The 25,029-nt window shown below is 43.1% G+C and overlaps 1 protein-coding gene across 4 annotated transcripts in view; it reads right to left on the bottom strand.

The window, feature by feature from the left end:
* Nucleotides 1-25,029, bottom strand: part of rims1b (regulating synaptic membrane exocytosis 1b) — an 87,963-nt gene that overhangs the window by 43,655 nt on the left and 19,279 nt on the right. For 2 of the 4 annotated variants that reach the window (XM_085355217.1, XM_085355218.1), the window contains exons 2-6: nucleotides 17,041-17,254; nucleotides 14,195-14,206; nucleotides 13,717-13,737; nucleotides 3,176-3,477; nucleotides 1,809-2,725 (exon numbers count right to left, since the gene is read on the bottom strand). In XM_085355217.1, the coding sequence (XP_085211343.1) occupies nucleotides 1,809-2,725; nucleotides 3,176-3,477; nucleotides 13,717-13,737; nucleotides 14,195-14,206; nucleotides 17,041-17,254 (1,466 nt within the window). The remainder of the gene's footprint in view (nucleotides 1-1,808; nucleotides 2,726-3,175; nucleotides 3,478-13,716; nucleotides 13,738-14,194; nucleotides 14,207-17,040; nucleotides 17,255-25,029) is intronic. The other 2 variants (XM_085355216.1, XM_085355219.1) reach the window with 1 other exon arrangement.

Below are 25,029 nucleotides of genomic sequence, written 5' to 3'. Positions count from 1 at the left end.
AAGAGTTACCACTATATATTGTAAGGTAAAGGACATACAATAATAATAATAAAACAATTCAGCTCAACCTAAATGACTACACTAAACATATAATATATATATATATATATATATATATATATATATATATATATATATATATATATATATGTATATGTATATATATATATATATATATATACACGTATATAGAAAGAGAGTGAGAGAGAGAGAGAGAGAGAGACACACACACACACAGTAAGACACGAGCCCTGGATTGGGAACGTGTCGGTTTTATTGAAATGACTGGTGACTCCAGTCATGTGAGATTTAGAGGAACATTCAAAAGAGACCTCCACTGAAAAAAGTTTACGCACATGGGTTAATCTATGTCTTGGAAGCAGAGCCTTCGTGCTTCCGTGATAATGCTTCTAAATAGCTGACAAATAAGTGCCTTCAAGAGGAGCTTGAAGATGAGTGCTGATTGGTGGGATTTGATGCAGTCTGTAGAACTTTTTAGTTACATCTCAGATCCATGTAATGACACCTAATTTCTTAAACCAAAAAGATCTCTGGCCATGTCTAATTTAAGATGACACCAGCATTAATCTGACAATGCAATGCCTTCCATCGCACAACGCATGCTACATATTATCCTGTGACTTTTTCTTATTGCCAGAGATGGTGAGAGTAAAAGGATACATCCTGTTTTGAGGCCCAGCTAGCTAAAGAGTGTTTAAAACAGCTAATAATCCCAATCCACACCATCTACACATTACCAGTCCCTGAGTTATAGTAAGCTGGATTAAAACATCTGGAACACCATCCTTCTGGGACTGACCAGTGAGAGATAAGCTGATGCAGTAACTCTGCCTCCTGAACCCAAACACTCTTGCGTGGGTTATTTTAGCACAGCCCTTGATTTCTGTTAGTGCGGGGAAATCCATAAGTGCCAAGAAGATAGCAGAAATCGTGTAGCGTGCAACTGCAACCAGGCTTGAATTTAGTCGGTGGGACATGGTTGGCTGTTGCAGCTGGCTGTTAGCAAAGCATTACATAGCCAGCGAGCCACTGACCTAATTCCACAAATCTGCTGGCCTAAATCACAGGGACTCTCCAAATAAATGAGAGCTGTCCTGAGAGCAGCAGGGTTTAGCCACAGCACAGAGGTGTAGATGACACACAGGGATAGTAATGCACTGCATGCTGGGTGGGCACTTTATCCTATCGCTTATCATATAGTTTCACAGTCCAAAACTAGAAAGTGTTGGTTTTAGAGTAATCTTGGGGGTCAAAATATATCTGGCTTTTCTCACATTGTTTGTAATTCCACTACCAATGCAGAATGCAGTGGAAAATATATCTATGAAGTGTGAGATTATGTTTTTATTTTCCCTTATATCTGATCAACAGTGGTTAAAAACTGTGGCAGATCTCTTGTCCGGTCTATTGATCTGTCTGTCCCCCAGAGTATTAGCAGTAGATCAGATTTCAATTAGTCATCAGATCTGCTGTGACTCTAATCTTGCTCAGAGCACGCCGGGCACACAGTGTCGGCATGGTTCTTGACAATGATGACAATACAGGAGAGACCACATTAAAGTCCTGTGTGTTTCATTTACACAGAATGAGGACTACATGAGGAAACAAAGTATGAACGTGTGGTCTAGATAAGACCAGCCAGAGATCATTAGCAAAATATAATGAGAAGACTCGTGAGTGAAAAAGAAGCCTCAACAAGTAAGGAAAAGTTTCTAATGTACAGAAATGGATGGTGGCTAACGGTGTAAGGAGAGGTTCAGCTTAGTAAGCACATCTGCCTGACTGACCTTTCTCGCTGACACTTTCCATGTCCACGTCCTCACAGCTGGTGTACTCGGGCGTGGAGCCGCCCTCCTCCTCTGAGCTGCTGATGGACATCTGCCTCTTGTTGACTCCGCGCTTGCCCTTGTATGACTGTGGAGGGGGTGGCCGCAAAGACTCCGACTGGTCCGAGCCCTGAGAGTCCTTCCTCAGCAGGTTATCCACCCCACCCTTCTCTCTTGATGTCCGCGTTCCGTCTTGGGGTCCATGCTCCAGGCGACTGTTGTTTGGACCCCAGTCTGAAGGCACAGGTCCCCCAAGTTGGGACCCTGATCTTCCCCCTCCACTGGCAGGGGGAGCCCCACCTACAACCCCCACGGTCCTATCTGCGGAGTAGGCCCTGTGATTCTCCATGAGGGCCTTGCGGTCTCCTTCCCCACCTCCACCCCTCCTGGCAAGACGGTTTTCCGGCACCTCTCCTGTGCTGCCTCCACCCCCACCCCCTTCACCAGGCCCCAGTCCGACCTCATTTATTGCAAGATCACTGTGTCGTCGCTCATGCCGCACCTTCGACACCTTGGCGTGCATGCGCATCTCCTGCTCCTCCTTCTGTGGTTTGACTGGGTATCTTGCCAAGTTGGGGTCACTGCGATAGCGGTTCTGAAACTCCTCCTCGCGCCGCTGCCGTTCCCTCTTCTCCTCATCCTCTGGACGCCTGCGGTGTGTTTCTGAACGACCCAGGTTTTCATCCCCGTCCTCGTAGTCCTGAGAGTGGATCTTTTCCAGCCGCCTTCCATCTCCTAACCGTCTCTCTCCTCTGTCTCCGGGACCCATCCGCTCGTCCAGAGATGACTGTGAATGCAACTTGTCTGCTGGTCTCCGGGCAGAACCACGTCCCATGCCTCCCTTACCGTTTTGCTCATGGAAAGAAACTGGCCTTTTCCTAAATGAGAAAAGAAATTAGGTTATTTTATAAAAGCAAATACAAACACAGGAGCATTCTTTGCATGCTTTTTGACAGAAATATTTTGTGCTTTTTATATATTCTTTCTTTTTTTATTTTCAAAATCTTCTTAGTTCAGTCACGAAGGGCTATCAACAGATTAAAAAACTACTAACCAGGATGAGACAGCTATGAATTCTTACCTAACACACCCAAAGAATTAAAACAAAGGGATTGAGTCAAAGACCTCTCAAGACCTGCCTGTGACCTACCTTCTTCTCTGGTTAAGCTACTGCAGACTCAGAGCTACATAGCGGATTAAAAAACACAACAAGGGCTTCAGCAAATTAATATACCATGAAAACTGAATCCTGCAGTACTGCTAGCTTTCACCAATTCCTATGTTAAAAATGAAAAGAGGCAAAGGTTGTAAATAAAGAGGAATCTCACTTTTCTCTTGGGGGTTCACTTTGAGAGCGAGAGCCAGGCATGGTGTCAGCACCCTTGAGAGCAGTGACACTGCCGGGCGGATGTGTCCCGTCTGGTGGCCCTGTGTTGGCGTTGGTGCTGGACGGTGGGGCTTGGGACCTGGAGCGGAGTAGCTTCCTGTCCCGTTGGGCCTCACCTCCCGTGGCTGGATTGTTTAAAGAGGTGCCCAGGCTCCCGGGCCGCACCCCTGACCCCGAAAACCATTCTCCTGATTTGGTGAGAATCTCCTGTTGCTTACGGCACTGGTTGCATACCCACATTACCTGGAAAGGTCGAAAGGGAAGAAGATTTTGGCAAACTCATTTCAAGTCACCTCTGAACATCCACCAGGTCACCAGCAACACATCTGGGCTTAGCACTGAAATGGTTTTTTTTTTTAGTTTGACGGATGGGCAACATGCTTAAAAGGTACATTTTCAGAAACTTTCTTAGCATCTAACTTTCCATAATTCCATAAAAATAGGTGGATTCTAACTTTATCCAAACCCTACCCCTAACTCCAGATGGGTTGTGGGTGACCTGCTTGATGTCAGGAGGCCAAATCTGCAGCATTAAAACATCTGTACAACGCAGGTGAACTTTAATGTGCTTTTAACTTTGCTGGAGCAGAATCAGTTTTTCATAGACATTAAGAGTCTTGCTTGTGTATCAACAAACACCCAACTCTAATATAAAAAAATGCCAGTCCCATACTTGCTTCTTTCCATCCTTTGCAAAAACAAATAAAATATTAAAGAGCACCATGATGTGATAAACTCTGCTGTTTGATCTATTTTCTGTAAACACAGCTTGTTGGAGGCTGTGGTCAGACGGTCCCGTAAAAGATCATGCTTTCCTCTAAAACAGCTCTAATTTTATCGATAATATTTTTATGATTTGAATTTAGAAGCATACCTCAGTTTGCTGATTAATTTAAAAGCAAGAACTGAAAGGGGGAAAAAAACAGACTAAGCGGGCTTCAGCGGCTCCACGTGGACATCATGATCTCATCTACAGAACTGTTACACCTTCATGGGTACTGCAGCGTTCTTCTTTATTAAGATGCATATTTTTCTGGATTGAAGAAGATAATATAACAAAAGATCTAATATAGGAGTTATAAGGCCAGACAATAATAGAGATACAGAGCACATAGAACTGTGATTTCTAACTGTGTCACATGAAAGTTCAAACATTTTTGCTCCATGAGGCCATCATTCTTACAACTGTTAAAACCAGCTACAAATTAAGAGTGACGATTACACCGATTTAAGATAAAAAATGATTAAATCCCAGTCTTTATCATCTAAATCAAACCCACAGACAACATCAAATACTCACATGTAGCCATGGCTACAGAATATCACCTCACTTCAACAGCACGAAAAAAAACAGGATTTATCTCCCTCCGTATTTATAATCCCGCCGGTTTATTTTGCGAAGAATAAATCCACCGCAGAGAGGAAACACAGTGGTCCTTTGTATTACGTCGCAGAGCCTTGGCACAAAGTGAAAACAAAACACCTCTGGGACCTTTGGAAAGCCCCAAAATGTTACCCCTCCTTGACAGGCAGTGAGGTGTGCTGTTAGCAGTCAGTTTAGCAGTTAGCTCTCAGTGAGCCAAAGCACATTCATCATGGCCTGATTGAATCCTAGTTGGCGCATGTCCAGACTAATCTAAAGTAAATCAGCTGCCCGCACGGCCCACAGCTGTCGGGCAGCCGCCCAGCAACACACTACAGTCTCTTTCTCTCTGTGTCTTTCTCCACCTCAGCGGAGGGGCATCAGATTAGCAGTGCCCAGTAATCCCATCACCCTTATACAACTCATCATCAGCTGACAATGCCAGCTCACAATTCATAGCTTTTAACCTATAGTGCACCATGCCTCCCCTCCTTAATGTGCATGATGTGTAACATTTAACCCAACAAACATCTGCCAAATGGCCAAATCTTATTATTTTGATACCAAATGTTAAACCAACTTTTAATTGTGATGGCACTGTGGCAATCTTTCTTCAGATCACCTACATCCCAGCTTTTTTTGGTAAGGCGCCAACTGTAATCTTTACTTTTTTCAACCAGAAATGAGCTGAAGTGCTTAAACTTACTCTGCACATGCCGGGTAAGATCGTCCCCGTCTGGGGAGCTGGATCATTTCACTGTGTTAGAAGTTTTGAACAAAAGTTAAACAAAACAACTGATGGTTTCTAAAAAATCCAATGCCAACCTGCAGGACCGTTCTGGTAGATGTTTACGTCTCTGAATAGAAACATCAGTGACTTCATCAAAAAATGCAAAAACGATGTTGGTCCATCTTAAAAAAATAAAAACCAAAAGCCATGGATGTGTCAGGATCCGAATGAGTGGATCTGGTATTTTCACATTGCCGTCCTGTTTGTCTGGGCGCAGCCCTGGTTCCTCACCTGCCCTACTCACCAGCGAGGCTATATTTAAGACCAGCGCAGCCATCTATTCTCCGGCCAGTTCGTCAGCTACCTCATGGTGGTAACCACGCCTCATTGTTTCTTGTTTTTGTGTTCATGCTCTGTAATTTCCTTGTGTCTCCAATTTCCTTGTCAAGTCCCTGCTTCACTCTCCTGCAGCTCAATTACCTGGACCCTGGTCTCCTTGAAGAGTCTCTACACCCCGCCTTGGTTCCTTGGTATTCCCAATTTCTACCAATATTTCATTCTGAATTACAGCCAGGTAGCGCACCGCTAACTCACCTCACCTCCACCTTTTGTTACGCTAAAACAGTTGTTCACCTTTGCGCCCATTTCAGTCTACCCTGACACCTCACAGCCATTCAGTAAAGCGGTAGATCAGATTCTGGAGTTGGGGGTCATACTGTCAACATTCGGGGCCCCAAGGTAAGCTCTAACCCTGTGCCTTCTTGCATTGCCTTACTCCTATGATGTGAAATTATAATGTGGGTGACCAGGAGCTGTTAGCAGTCAATTGGCTCTAGAAGAATGGCGGGACCTGCTTGAAGGAACTGAGCAACCTTTCACTGTTTGGCCAGACCACAAAAATGTAACCTATCTAAGAACTGCTAAAAGACTTTAACATCTGCCAAGCCCGTTAGTCTCTGCTCTTTGGTCACTTTAATTTCTCAGTCTCATATTGTCCAGGTTCCAGGAATATCAAGCCTGATGCCTTGTCCTGCCAGTTCCCCCTGTTGGGGAAACCTGCAGTCAGCTGAGACTGAAGAAGTCACTTGGATGAGTGACGAAACGTTTCTCCAACTGAAAATGTCCAGATGAACAGAATCAACCTTTTGAGATTTCCTTACCTGGATGATTGAGCATGCATGAAGACAATGATTGTTATGATTGCTCCAACCACTGATACCCTCTCACAGATCATGGTCATCCATTCCACTAGATTTTGTCACCAGTTTACCTGCATCTTCCTGGAAAACAGTTATTTGTTCCATAATAGACAGATTTTCCAAATCAGCTCATTTGATTGCTCTAGATAAACTGCCTTTTGCCTAAGAGACTGCCAAGCTTCCTGTTGATCATGTTTTTTAGACTCCACAGCATTCCTATGAAGATTCACAGGTTTGGAAAGCTTTCTGCTCTGCACTGCCATGGTCAGCCTCCATTTTCTGAGTACCATCCTCAGTCCAATGGCCAAACCGAGAGGCTCTGGAATCAGCTCTCTGCTGCATCACTACACAAAACCCAGCAACCTGGTCTTCACATCTTCCTTGAGTAGAGTACGCACAGAACTCACTTACCTCATCTGCAACTGGTCTTTTGCCCTTTGAAGCCTCCCTAGGTTACTGACCTCTCCTGTTCCCATAAGTCGAGACTGACCTCGCGGTTTAATCTGGTCCAAGTCCAATGCATCTGGACTTGGACCAGGGAGGATCGTCAGTGCCGCTACACAGAACGATTAAGATCTAATGCCTGCTCCCAGGTATGAGCCAAAACAAAAGGTATGGCTCACCGCTATGACATTCCTCTGAAATCGCTTTCCCGTGAACTTGCTCCACGTTGCATCACTAAATATAAGAGATTGAATGTGTCCTCATTCCTGCGGCAGTTAGTTCTCGGACGCTCACTTGGTTGCCTTACCCAGAGCCTCACGACATCCACCTGTAAGCAAGCCCGCAGAATCAATATTCCTCTCTCCTCCTTGCATTAACTCCTCATTCTCAGAACTACAGACGCCCTCTTTCCCAGTGCCTCCATGTCAGAGACTCTGCACTACGTACCCTCGTCGTGTCATTTCTAATCTCTGTGTTCGCAATAAAGTTTACTAATATCTTATGGCTTTTCCGTTTGGTGTCTGCATTTGGGTCCACTCCCATGTTCTGGCCTCAGGCCCCCCTTGACAGGATGATCCATGACAAGGTCTCTGTGCATGGACCCCAGCCTTGACATCCGATCACCTGAAGACTTCAACGTGCACGCTAGACAGTCAAACAGGTGAAGACAGAATATAGACTTTTATTGGACCCCCTATCATGGCTCTCACATCCTGCCTCCATCGTTCTGTCTCCCTTGACAGTTGGAGCTTCTACATCAGTAATGCAGACCAGGACTGCCCTTACAATAATGGGCTAGGCCTTCTCCAGCTCATAAGAGTCGACTAACATTGAGATGGATGCACTACACGGCTGTGTTCTCAGCCCCTTCCACTTCCTCCATTCATTCTACATCATGACTGCTAAGCGCAAAAAGCCACAAACATCATTGTAAAGTCTGACACAGCAAAAACTGTTACTGTTAACATCACAAACGACAAACACAGATAAAAATGTCCCTGGATTGAGAGACTCAGTTCGTCCTGTTGTGGAGAGAGTTGGTTTTTTATCCTCAGTGGAAGTATACAGTCTTGCTTTTATTTTTGATTTCATTTTTCTTTTTTGAAAACACATTATTATTTTATAACCTAATGCATACCACAGTAAAATTTCAGTAAATCATGAAGGCATAAAAAAAATAGATACCACCCAACCCCAATCAGGACAGAGCATTTTCAGCACTTATTGAGCTTCATTCAGCACCATCTGCAGTGTGCGTTGCTTCGCAAGTTGTTGCCACTTTCATCCCCAAGCTTTATCCTGAAATTAGATCATCATGTCAGTGTGCTCTGGATCCAGAGAGAGACATTTATCAAAGCACACCTCTGTGTATGCTTCAAACCTTGCACCATGGATGGGGGAGGGTAGTAAACAATAAAGAATTTATAGGAACACACGCACAAACAAACACACACACAAACACACACAAAGGGGATGTAATACATTTAATCCTTTACTGGAGTGATTGCACTCTGTGTTCCTAGATAGCCTGAAGCATGTCGTAAGGGGAATTAGTGTGTCAGTGTGTATATGCTGGTGTGTCATTGCATAGATATATACATACACCCGATAATGAGTGTGCGTGAGAGAGACACAGCATGATGTGAGACCCTCCAATCAGCTCTCTCCGTCCATACGCAGCCCACTCTGGTGTCACCACGGGTTCATGTCGCAGCTTGACTGGATGCCGCGGAGTGAGGACGTGTCTGTGCAGATGTGCATTACAGGACTTGTATGTAGGACGCTTCTCAAACCTTCATGCCTGGAAGAGTGTGGCGTGGGCGACTGCCTGTAGGCGAGGTGTGTGTGTGTGTGCGTGTGCGTGTGTGTGTGCGTGTGTAGGCAGTGTTGTTGTTTCTGTCGTGTAATAATGTCAACCTCCTTCTGCCTAAAAATGTGCTTCTCCATGGTAACCAAATCACACAGACAAGCCAGTGAGGGAAAGGGCTACAAAGCAGTGTGTGTGTGTGTGTGTGTGTGTGTGTGTGTGTGTGTGTGTGTGTGTTTAGTGCTAAAAGGCAATAACAACAAAAATTAAAAAGATAAAATTGTCACCTGACAGATAACCTGACTGCAGCTTTGGCAGGATTCAAAAGAACGTGAACATGGTCTCATCTCTCCTGTTCATTTCTTCTGTTTCTTTCCTCTTTTAACCTTTAGTTCGGCTTTCCATCACATTTGTTTTATCCTTTCTTTCTTTTGCCTCCTTATTTACAACACTCATGTTTCTCTTTTTCTATTTCTTTCCTTGCTATTCATTGAATTTGATCTCTTTCCCATTCTAACCTTTCTTGGCTTCATTGGTTCTGCTCTTTTTATTTCCATTTTTATTCCCTTTTCCTGGTTTCCTTGTTCTTAGTTTTTATCCTCCCCTTTCATATTTCCTTTTCTTGATGTGTATCCCAATTTTTTCCTTATTTTCTTTCTACAAATGTCTTTTGTATTTTACCCTTCATACCTCCACCCAGCCCTCTGTTTTCCTTCCCTCTCTTCTCAAAGCTTTGACTTCTGTTTCCTCTTTCCTATTATTCCTCAGCCCTTCTCTCCTCTCATTGGTTTCTCCCCTCATTCCTCTTTCTCCCCTCTTCTTTTGCATTTTTCTTTTCCTTTCCAATTTCCATTCCTTATTTCTTATCAATAAATCTTTCTTCCCTCCTCCACCTTTCTCGTCTTTCCTCTCTGTTGGTTTAATTTCCCCTCTTTCCCTTTCTCTTGGCTTTTCTCTTTCCATGTTCTTTCTTTTCTTTCTAATCTCTCCTCACTTTCTCGCCTGGCTGACACACCTGGCTGACTTGACAAATGAAGACACGGCACACCTGTCACTCTTATGTCTCTAATTCTCCACCCCCACCCTCTTCTTTTCCCACCCCCGGCGTCTGGGACGCCCATCTGCTGACAAAACGGGAAAGGCGTGCATCGCTGCATCAGCTTGGCCGGCGGCGGCGGCAGCAGCATTTGACGAGAAAAGCATTCATTTAGGCCTGAACCGCGCGAACATCAGCTTTCCTTAAATGGGCAGAATAGATGGGAGCCTTGGGGATGGCAGATCAGTGGGGAGACGCAGTGGGCTTTCAGTGTGCGCAGCGACCCCGCCTTCAACACAAACACATGCCTCGACAGGATGACATACGAGGCGGTGCTGAGTGTAAACTGCCATCATTCACGGGGAATGGTAAATCGTGAATGGTGAGAAGAACGATGACCGGCGAAGACATAATGCTCCATTTCCACTAATAAGGCTGTAGATCAAGTCTGTAAGCAGGCCAGACCCACTCTGTGGTGAGGAAGACTGAAGGAAAAAGCAAAGGTGGCGTGGCTGTAAATCCACACCAGTTTTCCACTTCCGATCTTGAAATGCCTTTCTCACCACGCTCTACATCACCACGCTAAAAAGAGCTTTTAAAACCACATAAGATTAAGCAAAATTACACAATGTGGTCACGTTTCCTCTCACGCACGTTTGGGAAAAAAACCCAACATACATTTCTCACCAGTTTAACAACATTTTAAATGAAAAAGATGAAAGTGTTTTGTGCACTAAACGCAGCAGTGTCTGTGGACAAAGTGCATTTTTTAATTGCATTAGAGAAGACAGTGATGCAAACCAGTAGTGTAACAACGGGAATATTTTCTATGGCTGACATTGTTATTGGAGTGACCAAAAAACCTTGCATGTGCTCACCAAGCATTCCTGTTGTCCTCATTTCCAGTGCATATGTTTATTCTTCTACCGCACTAGCTTTGCTTGATTTACAGTTAAGAACAATCCTTGTTTGTCTCATACTTGGCCTCGGTGCAGCCCTTCAATTCCAGTTTAAGGCAACTTTCTACTGATTGGTTGGATCTTGCAAACTAAAGACCAGCGGGTTCCTGTGCTCACAGCCACAGCTGAACTAATGTTCTGCATTTGTAATCAGCTTATATACAACTTTGTTTAAGTAAAGGGAAAGATTATGGGTACGTAGCCAACACAGAAGTCCTTGTGTGCCTTCCTTGAAAAAACCCCCATCAACACAGAGCCTGACATTAATGGCGATGATGCTCTACGTATGTAAGAGAGGGGGGGAAATCAACAAAACAACATAAGAACCAAAAATCCTCCAAAAAGCCCACCGGAAGCACAGGTAATGGCTGCAGTTGGCAGTTGGTTTCACTTCACTTCACAAGTTCTTTGTGTGCATTTATTTTGTCTTCTCCACAGCACAGGCTAAGTTAGAGGTCCACCAACAACACAACTACAACATGTACACAATGGATCTACAAAGTTCTGCACAGCATTAATACACAACCCCACCGGTCCCTTCAGATGACCATATAAGGAGACCTGCTATCGCTGATGTCACACATCCAGAAGAGTAGAAAAAAACTTTTTCATGTTGGAGCCATTCTGAGATCTTAATTAAGCAAACATAGAGGAGAGAGAGATTTGGATTTCACATTTTGGATATGAAATGTAGCAAAATGTTTACTTTTTTCTGGCTCCTGTCAGTCGTTTATCTGATTTTCACATCATTCTTCTGATTAAACTCTGTTTGATCTGCTATTTTTCTCACAGTAAAGTCCAGCAAAGTTAACTCGATTTCTCTGTTGGTTGAAGATCTTATATCTCTGTGCTTGATTTATGAGGAGCGACCTCACTGCGTGAAACCCAACCATGTTTAATAGGAGCAGAAAATAGGAAAAGAACAAGAGGTCCTCTTTTAACCCTGAGGTTTGTTTAAAATCTGACTGCTTGCTGATTGCTCTTGTTTCTTGCCCAGTTGGACTCTTTGAACTCAGCAGTAGAAGCAGCCACACAAAGTGTGTCCAAGAAACTCTTTGAATTGTTTACGTGGGCCTTCACTTTCCAGCGAGGATGATAATAATAGGAGCTGAAACAAATCACTTTAAGCATTAAAGACGCGTTTTCAGATTGTTGACACTGACGTATCCAGTCAAGGAAGTCATTAGAGCTGCACAGTGTGCATGATGGACATAGCCATCAGCTTTCAAATCCAGGATGTGTGTCAAACCTTCCTGCCTGATAAACTGTTTTATATCTAAAAAAAAAGGGTGTACAGATTTGTGTCGGTGTATCAGCAGGAAAAGAGAAAAGGCATAAACTGAGACAATTAAAGCAGGGAGAAAGCGCGCGTGTTACACAGGCTGCAGATTGAGTCGTGTATGAGAGGAGAGGAGTGAAGTGTGCAGAGAGAGCAGCAGGTTAGTCGCCTATACTGAGAAACATGATGGAGATTATGCAGTGCTTCCGCCCTTCTGGTAAAAAGCAGTGTGAGCACGACGCACTGAGAGACAAAGATTTAGCACTGGTAGTATCGGTGTGTAGGAGTTTGAATGTGTTAATAGTAGCTCGCAGGTCACGAACTCACTGAATGCTTACAAATATGTACGCACACAACAGCTGCAACCAGATCAGAGAAAAACGAACAATGAAGAGTGCATATAATAGTTTGGAAAAGCCTTAACGTGGCTCGAAATGCATTTTTCATTGGCACTGGAAGATGTCAGGTGTCTGTGTTAGGAGCCTGTCTGTTCTCCACTGGGAGGCAGTGCGCCTCTACAAAGCAGACAGATTGTCAGCAGTTAGTTCAGTTTCTGGAAGCCATCTGGAGCTGACATTAAACACACACAAACAAACACTCAGCCATTAACAAGCTATAGCACCAGCAAAAGCAGGGCAGCTTCAAAGAGAGGGCCATGAAACACACACCAGCTTCTTATCACACTGCAGAGCTCGCTGTGGTTTCCGTATCAACCTGGGGACTGTTTAAAACTAAGTCATCCTGCCTTTTTATTTCAAGTTTCAGACTATAATAATCATAGGTATCGTGTATCATGTCCTGCAGACAGATGGCTGTTTCTGCTGCACGTCTACAGCCCAGAGGTGCTCGAGAAGACTGGCCATTTTTAAGCGCCATAAGATTTATGATTTATAGTCCTATTTCCGCAGCTGTTGGGGTCACCTCTCTTGATTTCTATTCAGGCTTTAAACTGTAAAACAATGAATCCTCTTCAGTTCTATATGAGGAAGGTGCAACATCAAAAAACTGAAACTCACTGGCTTTGACTTTCTGAATTTCTCGGCAGTAACAACACTTTGGCAGCAGTTTGCAGTGACCAAGCATTAACAGGAAGTGGTAAGAGGACAAACTGGAACATACACATATATATAAATATATAAATATACCTGGGCCCTTCCCGTCTCCCCATGGCAAGGCTGGTCTGGTCTCAAACACACAGGCAGGGAAAGCATGCACAGGCATGAGTGTGCATTCATTATGCAGATAAAAGGTCTTTCTCGCATTCTTATATGCATGCCAGTTGAAATGCCAATCTCCCAGACCCCCTTTTTGTTTTATCTAAATATTTATTCCTCCCCTTCACAGCACAGCCATGCCTACAGCCATAGGAAGAGGGGTCAGGATGGCTCAGGATGGCTCAGGATGGCTCAGACGCCCCTGCAGACAGCCTATGTCATGGCTCATGCTCGCTCTGCCTGTCAGTTACTTTTCAGGGTCTGCGTTCATTCTCAGAATTAGAGTGCTAATACGGGGTCACCAGCCAGCTCCTCTAGGAACTCTTAAAACCGATGGCGGGTCTGAAATCCTCTTCTGAAACTGCGAATGAGCACAGACCCGTGTGTGGGAGGAGGGGACAATAGTTGTGACCCATGCAGCAAAATCCATGGATTGTCCAGCAAGTCTTACCCTGTCCTTCACTATGAGACACTTTGCAGGGGGAGGAGACAGACAATGGAAACAGAGTTAGTCAGGATTTATACGGAGAGAGTAACCGCTGAGGAGACAACAGTTCCAGGTGTCTCCACCCTGGATGGTACAGTAAAGGCTCAGAGAAATAACCAAACTATATGAACTTTCAGAGACTCCCTTTGTTCAGTTAAGTCAGTAATCCACAAGCGGATTTGTGCAAATACTGGCTACGTTCCAACCCAATAGCTTGCTCTCTTGCATCTGATACTGCTGTTTTCTTGTTTTTTAAATGACAGATGACACCAATGTGTAAGAAACTGAACTTATTTGGTTTTGCATCATATTTCCAGGATAGAAATCAGCTCCAGATCTAAACGCAGCCAGCATTTCCTTCCTTTACCTTCGAGTAGTACAGACGTCACGTTCACAGCACATAGAGAAAGCAGAAAAAAACAAAAGAAAAAAGGATGCTAACCACTTTGTCCTCCTTTGTGGCATGCAGTCCAGGTAGCAGGGAGAATCAAGAAAAGTGAGGAAGGGGTGGGTCGGAGTAGGAAAGGAGAGAAATAAATGATAAAATGAACGGAGAAGTAGAGGAGGTGAAGTTGGGACGTGGAAGAGCGGACAGATTGTGAGAAGAGAAGGGCAAATGCATGAGGAGAAAAAGGAGAAAGAGGATGTGGTGCAAACATCTGTTAGTTACATTCTGCAGAGTTATTTCACATACTTCATAATCAGAGTCTGAGGGCAGCGGAGACAACAGCACGCACATGTATGTGATTGCTGACACGTTAGGCTGCGGCGGCATGCAACGTGCTTGCTCGTGACCTGCGACAGGATCAGGATGTGCCATGCCTCCTACACTAAAAGCAACACAGAGAACTGTTTTGGTTTTTTGGACACGTCTTCCCTTTTAACCCATTTTCTGGATTTATGCACTGCAAACAATCTCAGGTCCTTTAAATCCAAAATATTTTGCTCATTAAACTAATAGAGTAAGCGCCCAGCGTCACGTAGAGGCTAAGCTTTGTGGTTTGTGTGTCGCTGTGATGCCTTCTGCAGGGCACAGGGCAGCACTACACAGCTCTTTCAATCAGAATTAATTAATTATTACACTAAGCTGCTTATGAACAAGTAAACGTTTGTTTCCTGATAATTTCTCCCTAATTATTTTGTTTTTATAGTTTTGCAGAGCCCCTGTATGGCTGAGAATGCATCCTTGTCCTTTTGTCAAAAGAGTCTCTAGCTTTGAGGCTGTGAAATTATGTCCAGGAAAGTGCAACATACTGATGTCGTGTACAGCGTGATATTTTACCCAGACAGTTTTTGTAGTACAGTTTTAAAATTATCCCCCAGAAAACAGGTTTTTGATATTTACTTCATGTTGACTTTAAAATGGTTTATGGAGTATTTTTACGGCAATGTTCTAAAATTACATTTAGTACTCGTCTTTGTACTGTGGTATTTTTTTAATGACAAAAAGCCGGTTTCTAGCCAGCTCACTTTTAAAGTGTATGTAGTGCATTCATTAAAATGCACGTGATGAAGTGCATACAGTATATTTATAGAGCACTAAATGTAATTTTGAGGTACAAACTTCTGCCTGGAGGAAAATAAAGTGTTCTGCTCATGTGGAGTAAATGAGCAGTCTGTAGGCAGGAGAAAATTTTATGTGATGCAACAAATCTCACACTTTCCTAATGCTGTTATTTTGCATGACTGGACAAACGGGCCGGGACAGAGGCAAGCACTGCCGAGACCATGAGAGCGTCACTTCTGACACATCACTCCCACATAACACACACACACACACACGCTCGCTAATGCACATACACAAATAGAGAGAAGAAGTGGAGCACGACTTGCATGTTGCGTATTCCTTGTAAGGACTTATTAATGAAATTGTCTTGTGAATGCAGAAACTTTTAGTTTAAAATAAATAGAAAACAAATCTTAGAAAGAATCTTGAAAAATGGCGTATCAGCTTTAGGAGAGACGGACCAGAAAAATAAAGGGGAAAAATTATGTTCTAAAAATATCTATTAATGAACTGTAAATGAAGCATTTAATGAGCAGATTTTGTGTTTGATGTCTTCTAACCCCAGTTAATTAGGCAGGTTTATAGATTAATTGATTCATTATGTAAAAGTAGCACAAATGCAGAAACAAACAAATGAACAAAAATCTCCAGCAAGAAGATCAAAGCAGTAAAGACATGAAGTTACACCTAAAATAATATTTAAAAGATTTTGCACCTTGAAATTTCACTTGTAAAATTTCTATTAAATTAAATGTATAACCATGAAGTTCTTCGAGAAGACCACATTGTCTGGTTTTATATGAAGTCCAAATAAGTTCGTATTTGTTGTATTTATAAATGATACTAGCCTCCTCTCTTTACTTCCGTGAAGCAGTGTGCCTGCTGTTAGAGTAATATTAATGGCTGTACCAGCAGGGATACTATCTTTAGCCCCTTTTTTGACTGGCCTTTTGAGTTCTACATACGTGTGGTGCCAGTGGGAGTCCAGGCCCAGCTGGGATGGGCGGATACTGAACAGATTGGGAACCAGCAGGCCAAGGGTGGAGGGCTCATGGTCAGGTAAGATAACCAGAAGGTGGGCCTCTCTCTTGGGTTGGAGGAGAGCCCAGAGAAAGCTTGGATGGAAGAGGGGCCGGGTCTTAAAATAGCACAAACATGCTTAGTTTATGGCTGGAAGGCACACTGATTCAACATGAATCCCATGAATGGAGATAACGTGGTGATACAGTCTGTGTCTTTAATTATAATAAGCTGCTTTTTAGCTTGTAGCCCAGGCTTGGTGCAGGTCAGTGCATTTAGTGCATTGCTGGCTTTAGTTTGGCATTTTATTTCTTTTTTAGACAAACGATATTACCCAGACAAGCTGTTTATCAGTTGACTCTTCACGTGGCACCACCAGAACCAGGGCACAAAGATATATATATCTTTATATCTTTGGTACTGACATGCACGACTACACAGACTAAATTTTATCTTAAAAATTTATACTTTAGCCTAGAATTTAGTGTGATTGTGCCCAACATTTTGCTTTACTGTTGGTTTCACTCAATACTTGCAAACCTAATATTCCCATCGGCTCCTGTTTTGGAAGATTGGCTTGGCACCTATGTCTCGTGCCAAGCCATTCTTCCAATACACTTTGTTCTCACCAAAGTGTGACAAGGAAACAAAAAAAGCAGACGTGACGAACACACAGAAGCAGAAGGAGCGATCGTGTATCGTATACAGCAGGAATGAGGTGAGTACGAGAGGACGAAGGAAAACATTCAGAGGCTTCTCACATTATTGGAGCGCAGAGAGACCCGCCCTCCACAGCGAGCGCAGAATTTGATCTGGCAGTAGGAGCAGAGGTGGCCGCAGCCATCTGCAAACTTAGTCTTGCGGCAGATGCCGCAGGTGGGCGCGTCGTCCTTCTGCTGGGTCTGCTGGCGCCGCGTCTCGGCCCCGATGCGACGCACTTCCTGTTTGTAGCTCTCAAACTGCTTGTGCAGTGTTCTGAAAGGAGAGAAGACAGAAGTGGAAGATTGCCCATTAGTGGTACATCATGAACTTTAGTTTGTTAAACTTCTTAACTCACCAGCTCTCTTCACAGAGATCTCGATGTCTAATTATCCATACACCAAACCAGAAGATGTTGAAGGATGTCTGAATAACTGAATAATTCTTAGAATAAATAAATCGTTCAGAAAAAGAAAGTGATGTTTCAGTTAAAGGAAAATAAGTGGCAATTAGAGCTCCACTTGAAAGGTCCCTTTAAGAAAAAAAAAATATCATACACCCAATTAAGTGAAACTTCAGCTCAGTTTTGCGCTCTGTGGCTCACAGACTTCCTCCCTCCCTGCTACCCAGGATGCCAGTGATGGAAATAACCCGAGTGTGAATTGCAAATCAGGCCATGTGAAAACACCCACAATGTTGTCTCCACAGAAGTGTCAAAGGAATACTGAATTAGCATAGCATGGCTCGCATATATGGGACCCAGACAGGGACTTTAATTACCTCGCTTAGTAAGAGATTTAAGACAGGAAGGAGATGGCTTCATTCACACATTTGCAGCCAATTTGTGTAACCAAACAAACTTTATTCAGGGCTCTCGCAACACACCGACGTTTTAGCTGAGCTATTTGTCAAAAACTGTGAAATTCACACTTCTGCACACTTGACAAAGTTGAAAATGACAAATGAATGAAACCCACAAATAAAGCGGGATAAGTGGAAAACCTGCTGGTCATCAGGGCGCTGAGCGCTCCACACTGATTTGTGTTTTCCACACAGGCATTACTTGGACAGCCCACTCAGCCACAACTTTAAGAGAAAAACATCAATAATTTCAATAATCTGACAGTTTAGTCCATGCTAACCAGCAAGCCCCGCCCCTGCTCATCTTCTGTTTTCCCATTGGCTGGGTCACAGGGCAAACTGCTGTTGTGGTGGTTTCGATATCATTCAGCTGGGTCTCCAGACAGCTTCTTATCCTGTGGTACAAAACTTCAACTGTAACCAAAGTATGTGTGGGAAACAGTGCTGAGGTAACAGAGCTGTGAGCTTAGAAACAGCACCCATCACAAGCACCCAGATCTCGAGGTAACTTAATAATAAATACATTTAAAAGACCTTCAAATACACTTAGTGTAGACTGGTTACCTGGGTCTATTGTAAGCAGACATCGCTTTCTGTATGTCAGCTGCTGGGCAGGAAACGGGTTGAAAACATAACACCTGATCTGTTGTCAACAGCTTTTCATGGTACAAATAATCAAAGAGATAACTATCCTCCAGCATGACCCAATCAAAGTCCAAGAATGTTGCTGTGCCTCAACACGATTCTTCTTTCTCTAAAAAGGTCTGTGTCAGTCTTAAGTAAAAGGCACTATATCCGGATGAAATGGTAAACAATTTCAGAAAAATTTCTAGTCGTCCTCAAATAAAGAAAAACAGAATGTCGAATAGAAACTGTCAAAGCCGCGGCCGTGATTTTCTTCACTGAAGACTTTCTGCTTGTCTGTGGCTCACAGTGCTGCTGCAGCAGACTGCCACCATGCACAGTTGGAGCGGGGAGGAGTCCGGCGGTCTGGGACACATCTCGGCCAATCAGCTCACACGAGAAATGGCTGAAACAGGCACAGGAGGGCTGAATGAAAACTGCTTTTATTCATTAATGTTGAGGTTAGATGACAAATCAATTGGTTAAATTATTCGTTAGATAATCATTTAGGTATGTTATGTTTAATCTGAAATTATAAATCCTATAAAAGAATATAAAATTAGCCTCTAAGTTAAGGGCTCAGCTCTTAATAAGTTACTTTATTTTCTCAGAGTGCATGATGACAATGATCCTGAGCTCTTAATCCATCACCATTATTGGCTGTGTGTGACTGAGGAAAACAGGATGAAGCCTTGAAGGTTCAATAGATAATGAGAGGAGGACGGATACAAACATCACATGCTTCCAATAGAAAGTGTCTGCGCATGTCTGCAAAAATACTCATATGCTCATGTATTTTACTTAAAAATGCTTCAATTTAAGCTTTAATTTATGGTTGAATGGACATTTTCCAAAATTAAACCCTAAGCTGTATTTCAGATGAAAAACCAACATGACGATTCCACGGCAGCAACGTCATAAACATGACCCCTGACCCCAAGAAGCTATCCATCCTGCCGACGTGAGTCCAGGGGCTGAGCAAAGCATGGGCGCAATGGGAACAGCTGTCAGAAACAGAGGGTACGCAGCAGGTTGTCATGGTAACGCAGCAGCATCAAGCGCTGGGTGTCAGCGGGTGTCGGTGCTCCAGCTGTTCTGTTCTTAGAGATACAGTTTCATCTAGGGCTGAACGATATATCGCATTTGCGATAATATCGCGACATGATCAAGTGCAATTTTCTAACCGCAAAGGCTGCGATTATACTGCGATTATAAGGCTGTCCAAATTACTACCATATCCCAGAATTCATAGCGCGGCCCAGCCAAACTCCAGTTTCCAGCAATGGCGGCCGCTACTAAGTTTTAAAATTACTCATACTAATCTTTCTGGGTCACAAAATAAACTTTTAACATATTTTCAGGCGAGAAAGTAGTTGTGTAAACATCAAATATCTGCTCGGTTTATCAAGATATCCCATATTTGCAAAAGTGCTTCGACGTTTTCAGAGGCGTCTGCTACCCACCAGCTCGACAGCTAGCCGGGAGCTCGAGGGTTACTGATGCGGCCGAGAACGGCACAACTCCCGGCACATCATTTTCAGATCACCGCGGAGTTTCGCTGCTCGGGTTAAACGTGATATATAAGTCACTTAGACAACCTAAAAATGTTATTGTTGGGCTTTTTTCAGTGTTTTGTTTGTTCGTGAGTAAATCGGTTTGGCTGAGATTAAAGTTATTAGATTAGATAAAATAAAACTTTATTAATCCCCCGGGTGGGTTCCTCCTTGGTTTTCACACAGCTGACTAAACGTCAAACAGAAAACTTATTAAACAGAAGTATGAGACAGTCGAGAATTTACGCCAGTGTCTGGTTATATTTTAGATAGCAAGAAGCAGACGGCCGAGTTTATTAAACTCCACCGAGACAGCGGTGACGCTAATCAGAACTAGACCGTCCAATTTCACGCCTTTAAACTTTAAAGGCGTGTTTGTGTGTGTGTTTATACAATTGCTATTATGTTTGCACTTTATGTGTAATGTTACTGACTGCAAAGATCAGTAAGATGTGTGTATTTTTTATTTATTAGTTTTATTTATTTAATATTATTTTTTAATTGAATGACTGTCTAGTAGTTCACAGATGTCGAAAAACTGAGTGTGGTAAAGCCACTGATTTTTTTTATGTATATTTCTGCAATCTGCACATTGTACTGACTTTCATTTTAATGTTTACACCAGGGTTCCTTGTCAGCACTTTATGCTCAGATGTTTGTAAGCTAAAAATAAACTATTGTGTATGTTCAAATATACTGTTGTGATTGAAGAAGTTAAATAAAAATGTCAGTCATCAATTCATGCATCACCTCATGTCATCATAACAGAGGTCTGTCTTCCAGGAAAGAACAGTTTAAAATTAATGTAATATAGTATTGGCCATACTATATGATGTATTGCTTGTCTTTGTTTAATAATACAGAAGACAAAGACCTTAAAAAATAATCGCATATCGCATCGCAATCGCAATATTGGGGCAAAAAATCGCAATTAGATTATTTTCCATAATCGTTCAGCCCTAGTTTCATCAGCCTTTTTCTATCGTTTCCACACATTCAGCAGACGTGCACCGTTAAAGATGCACGACGCGGCTCATGATATATAAATAAATCTGTGCTCTCAGCCTAAATCATGAGCTCAGCTGAGGAGGCTCTCGTCCCCCTTGTCTCCAAGTTTATCCACATCAGTGACCGTTTTCTGATTGCACGTGCTACTATTAGCTAACAAACTGCAACTATTGTGGATTTTAATCTGAATTAATGAATGGGGACCTACTCTGCTCAGCTCCATATATTTACCTTTAGACTCTATTAAAGTAGCTTTGCATGATTTATATAGGAAATAATCTTTATGTATTTTATATTCGGGCTTGGTTTATCTGGTTGAACAAGCTGTTGAAGTTCCCCTTCATTTCAATCCAGATGTTTTCTGATTGGCTGCCTCTTACAAACAGAAGGTTTGAGCAGAAGGTGGGTGGCGCTTCTTTGTGCCTGAGATGACTATGTTAGGGACATCCCATCTCTGTGACCTCCCGCGGTAAAACACATTCCAGCCATGTATTCCAGCCCTAACCTTAACCAGCACTTTAATGACATGAAATAGTGTTTTCCAAAGCAATTTGAGGAAAATGAACAAACATGTGTGGATTGATTCCAAATGGTTCTCATGTTCCCTCATTTTTCCGATCTGGTCATTTAGGAACGTGCTGGGTGCCCGGAAGCGTAACATGTTGACGATTTGTCACCTAGCTTAAAATATTACACCTCGGGAGTGAGAACGTGCTGCCTGGGGTCAAGGTCGGATCCATCTCTTTGTCTCAATAAACAAAAACAGCCACACTGGATGATGCTGAAAACTCTCGGCTTGGAACTACGCTAACCAATGGGTGACATCATAGTGACATCTTTTATATACAGTCTGTGTTCGTGAGTGTGTGTTGCCAGATCCATCTCCCCTGACTCACACACTTTCCACCAATGCATAAGCTTAACCTTGACTTAGCTTCAGATACATGAGTCACCCTAACCACACCGATAAAAACATAATCACTACGGAAAGACACAGGAAGAGACGTCCTCTCAGGTGAGGACATGCTCTTTGTGTTCACTCTGCTGTGTGTTCATTGATTACATGCCTGTGCCTGCTGCGTCCCCGGGGGTCAGCCACCATGGCTGGGAACACAGGTTGTGAAGGAGAACCAAAGTATTTCAGAGGAGCTTTCAGAGTCACTTTTCCACTGGTAACAAAAATGATTTGTAATATTTGGATTCTTCCTAAATTTCTCTGCTGCACCAACTTTAACAGCTGCTGAATGTAGGACATCATTGCACACTTAACTTCAGTTACCCAAACTCTCTTTCAATAACCAATATATTAATAAAGATCACACACTGTTGTTCTGGGATATCAGACTTTTTTTTGTGAGAAAACGATGATAAATTTGAGCTTTGATTGTTGGTCTTGACTCACGGTAAGTGTGGCTATCTTAACTTAGCTTACCTTTGGTCCGCACAACACTTACCATTGCAGTAGGTGAGTCCAGCTTTGGCCCAAATGACCATCAACCAGAAGAGAACCAGTCTCAATACCACTTCTTTTTGGCTTCTTTTTAGCTTTGTTTTTGACTCCGTGTGTTCTGCTGCTGTTTCAGAAAGGTTAGATATTAAGTCATGTGGTTATCACTAGAACTACACGATTATAGGGTTAACTTTGATCTTAGCTGTTAAGAGAAATGCTACTGAGACCAAAGCAGAGGTAAAAGGGAGAGCGAATATTAAAAATACAAGACTGCTTGGACACAAGCACAGTGCGGCTCGATGAAGGACATACGTTTTCACCTAATAAGACAAATCATGGCTACTGAGAAAAAAGCTCCATGACTCAATAAGAACTCTTCAACAGTACCAACTGCTGGTCACATTTCTTAGCATTTAACAAATAATGTTGCAACACCACCTCAGAAAAATTACAGGAGCTCTCGAAATCATCGCTCGAGAAAAATCCGTCAGAAGGAATAAAGAGAGCAATGGTCACCTTCTGCAAAACCATTCCCTTGTTTTGGGGGTGTCTCAATGTTGCCTGTTTGGTGCACCTGTTGTCGCTTTCATTTGCAACAAAAGCAGGGTGCAATTGATTCACACATTGATACATCATGGCTTGACAGGCCGATATCCCTAAAGACCAACAGATACTGTGTATTGTATACACTACATTTTTAAGCAGTGTATAAGTTATATTCATTTCAACCCATTCATCTCCAAAAAGGGTGAAACTCTCCATGAATGTCCCAGCTGTAACCGAAGCCTGAAAAACCACAGTTGTAACAGGCCAGGTGTCAGTAGTACTAAGAACTGCAGCTATGCATCACCTCCAATGGGATGTGAAAGGGAAGTGACAAACAAGCAACTAAAAACTGTTAACAATGATAAAGAAAGTTAGTCTTTCTCACAGGATACTTTTGTCTGATAACCATACAAGGCCAGGCAACATTCTTATCAGTGGTCACCGTAAAACACAACTAAAACCATCTGCTAAAAACATTCGAAATAAGAGTTTAGCTATACCTTTGCCTGCAAAATTGATAGGTTTACCACCTGAAGTAGCTCTGGGTCTCAACACATGTCAAAGACAAAGGACAAGCATCTCTAAATGATCACCTTCAGAAAAATCCTTCACCATGACTCAATCTCCTGAAGAGAACCGGTACATGCTTCACAACTCCTCCACCAATCAGAATGCATAAAGAAACCTGTCATGTGAGACACTGTAGGTTAATCTGGAAGCGCCATTCAACATCCATCAAAAGCTAAATGTGGAACTTCTCCTCTCAGCAAACTTTATGGGATTTCTAGAAGCAGTAGCTAGCCAGACGGTTGCAGACTCCCCGTGAAAATAAGAGAACTTTTGAAGCCTAAGAGTCATCAAGGCCTTTTAGGCAACCTCTCACAATCTAATCACGCACACAGTCATTCTATTAGAATCACAGAAATCCTACTAGACACCGCCAAAAGCAATGAAATGGAAGTGAGGCCTCCCACTGATAATTGGACTGATGCTCTCGGAAGTGAGAAGCTGTATACCTCTGGAACAGATCACTTAAAGAATAAGATCAATTTCTTATATAAAACATGGGAAATCTTTTTTAACTACATGGAGAATCTCCCATCTCACATGTCTCAGTGTCTGCCAGCAGGGTCTCTCTAACTCCACAACACTAAGACTATAAATAGGATCACTTTCATAGCTGCCCTATTTATAGCCACTCAGTGCAGAGAGACAATGCGTCTGATCAGGACCAAAGTTTTACGAGATGACATTGCCTTCATACGGTGATGAAATTATTACATTATGGAAAAAAGTCACCTTTACATGCTGGTAGCATGTGGCCGTGGCAGACAGTGACCACAGGGGCCACAGTGGTGTGAACCAGCTGATCTGTGGCTGCCTCGTCTCCCTCGGTGATCACCGGGGGGCCGGCAGGGACAGAGAGCCAGATGCGGGTTAGCCGTGGCCTTGTCAAAACACGTGTGTGCAAATGAGCACACATGCACAAATATAAACAATGACACAGACAGAAACCCCACGTATACACATGCACGGGTTAGCCTTCGCCTCAGGCCTCGCATAAACTATTCAGCAAGTCCAAGAACTCCCTCCCTCCTCTTCCTCCTCCTCCTCTTGTTCCCTCTGCATCTCTCCCTCCTCTGTCTCTGCTCTCCTCACCAGTCACTGGTGTTGAGTTGTTAATTAGCGCCGCTATGAATACATGGCCCAAGGATGGGGAGGGGAAAGCTCTGTTTTGTGCGTATGTGTCTGTTGGCGTGTGTTTGTGTGTGTAGGGCAGTTCTATTTCTGTCCCATCAGCTGATTTCCAGTGACGCCTTGCAGAAGACTCTCTGCAGGAGGACGTTCAAGAAACTGGAAAGAAGGCCGTGTGTGCTTCAACTCTCAGTAAAGGTCAGCAGGAAGCGTTTGGTTTTATTTTCCCCCGCCCCTTTCATGACCCATGGTGTAGTTCTCAATACCCTGGATTTTACCAGCCAGCATAAAGACTGCTGCTAAGCTAAAGCTAA

This window comes from Diplotaxodon limnothrissa, linkage group LG6 (assembly GCF_057381915.1).
Source record: "Diplotaxodon limnothrissa isolate DT_005_m linkage group LG6, D_limnothrissa_male_GT1.1, whole genome shotgun sequence".
Taxonomy (NCBI): Eukaryota; Metazoa; Chordata; class Actinopteri; order Cichliformes; family Cichlidae; genus Diplotaxodon; species Diplotaxodon limnothrissa.
The sequence above is the reverse complement of the archived record's forward strand: the minus strand, read 5'-3'. Positions and strand labels throughout refer to the sequence as shown.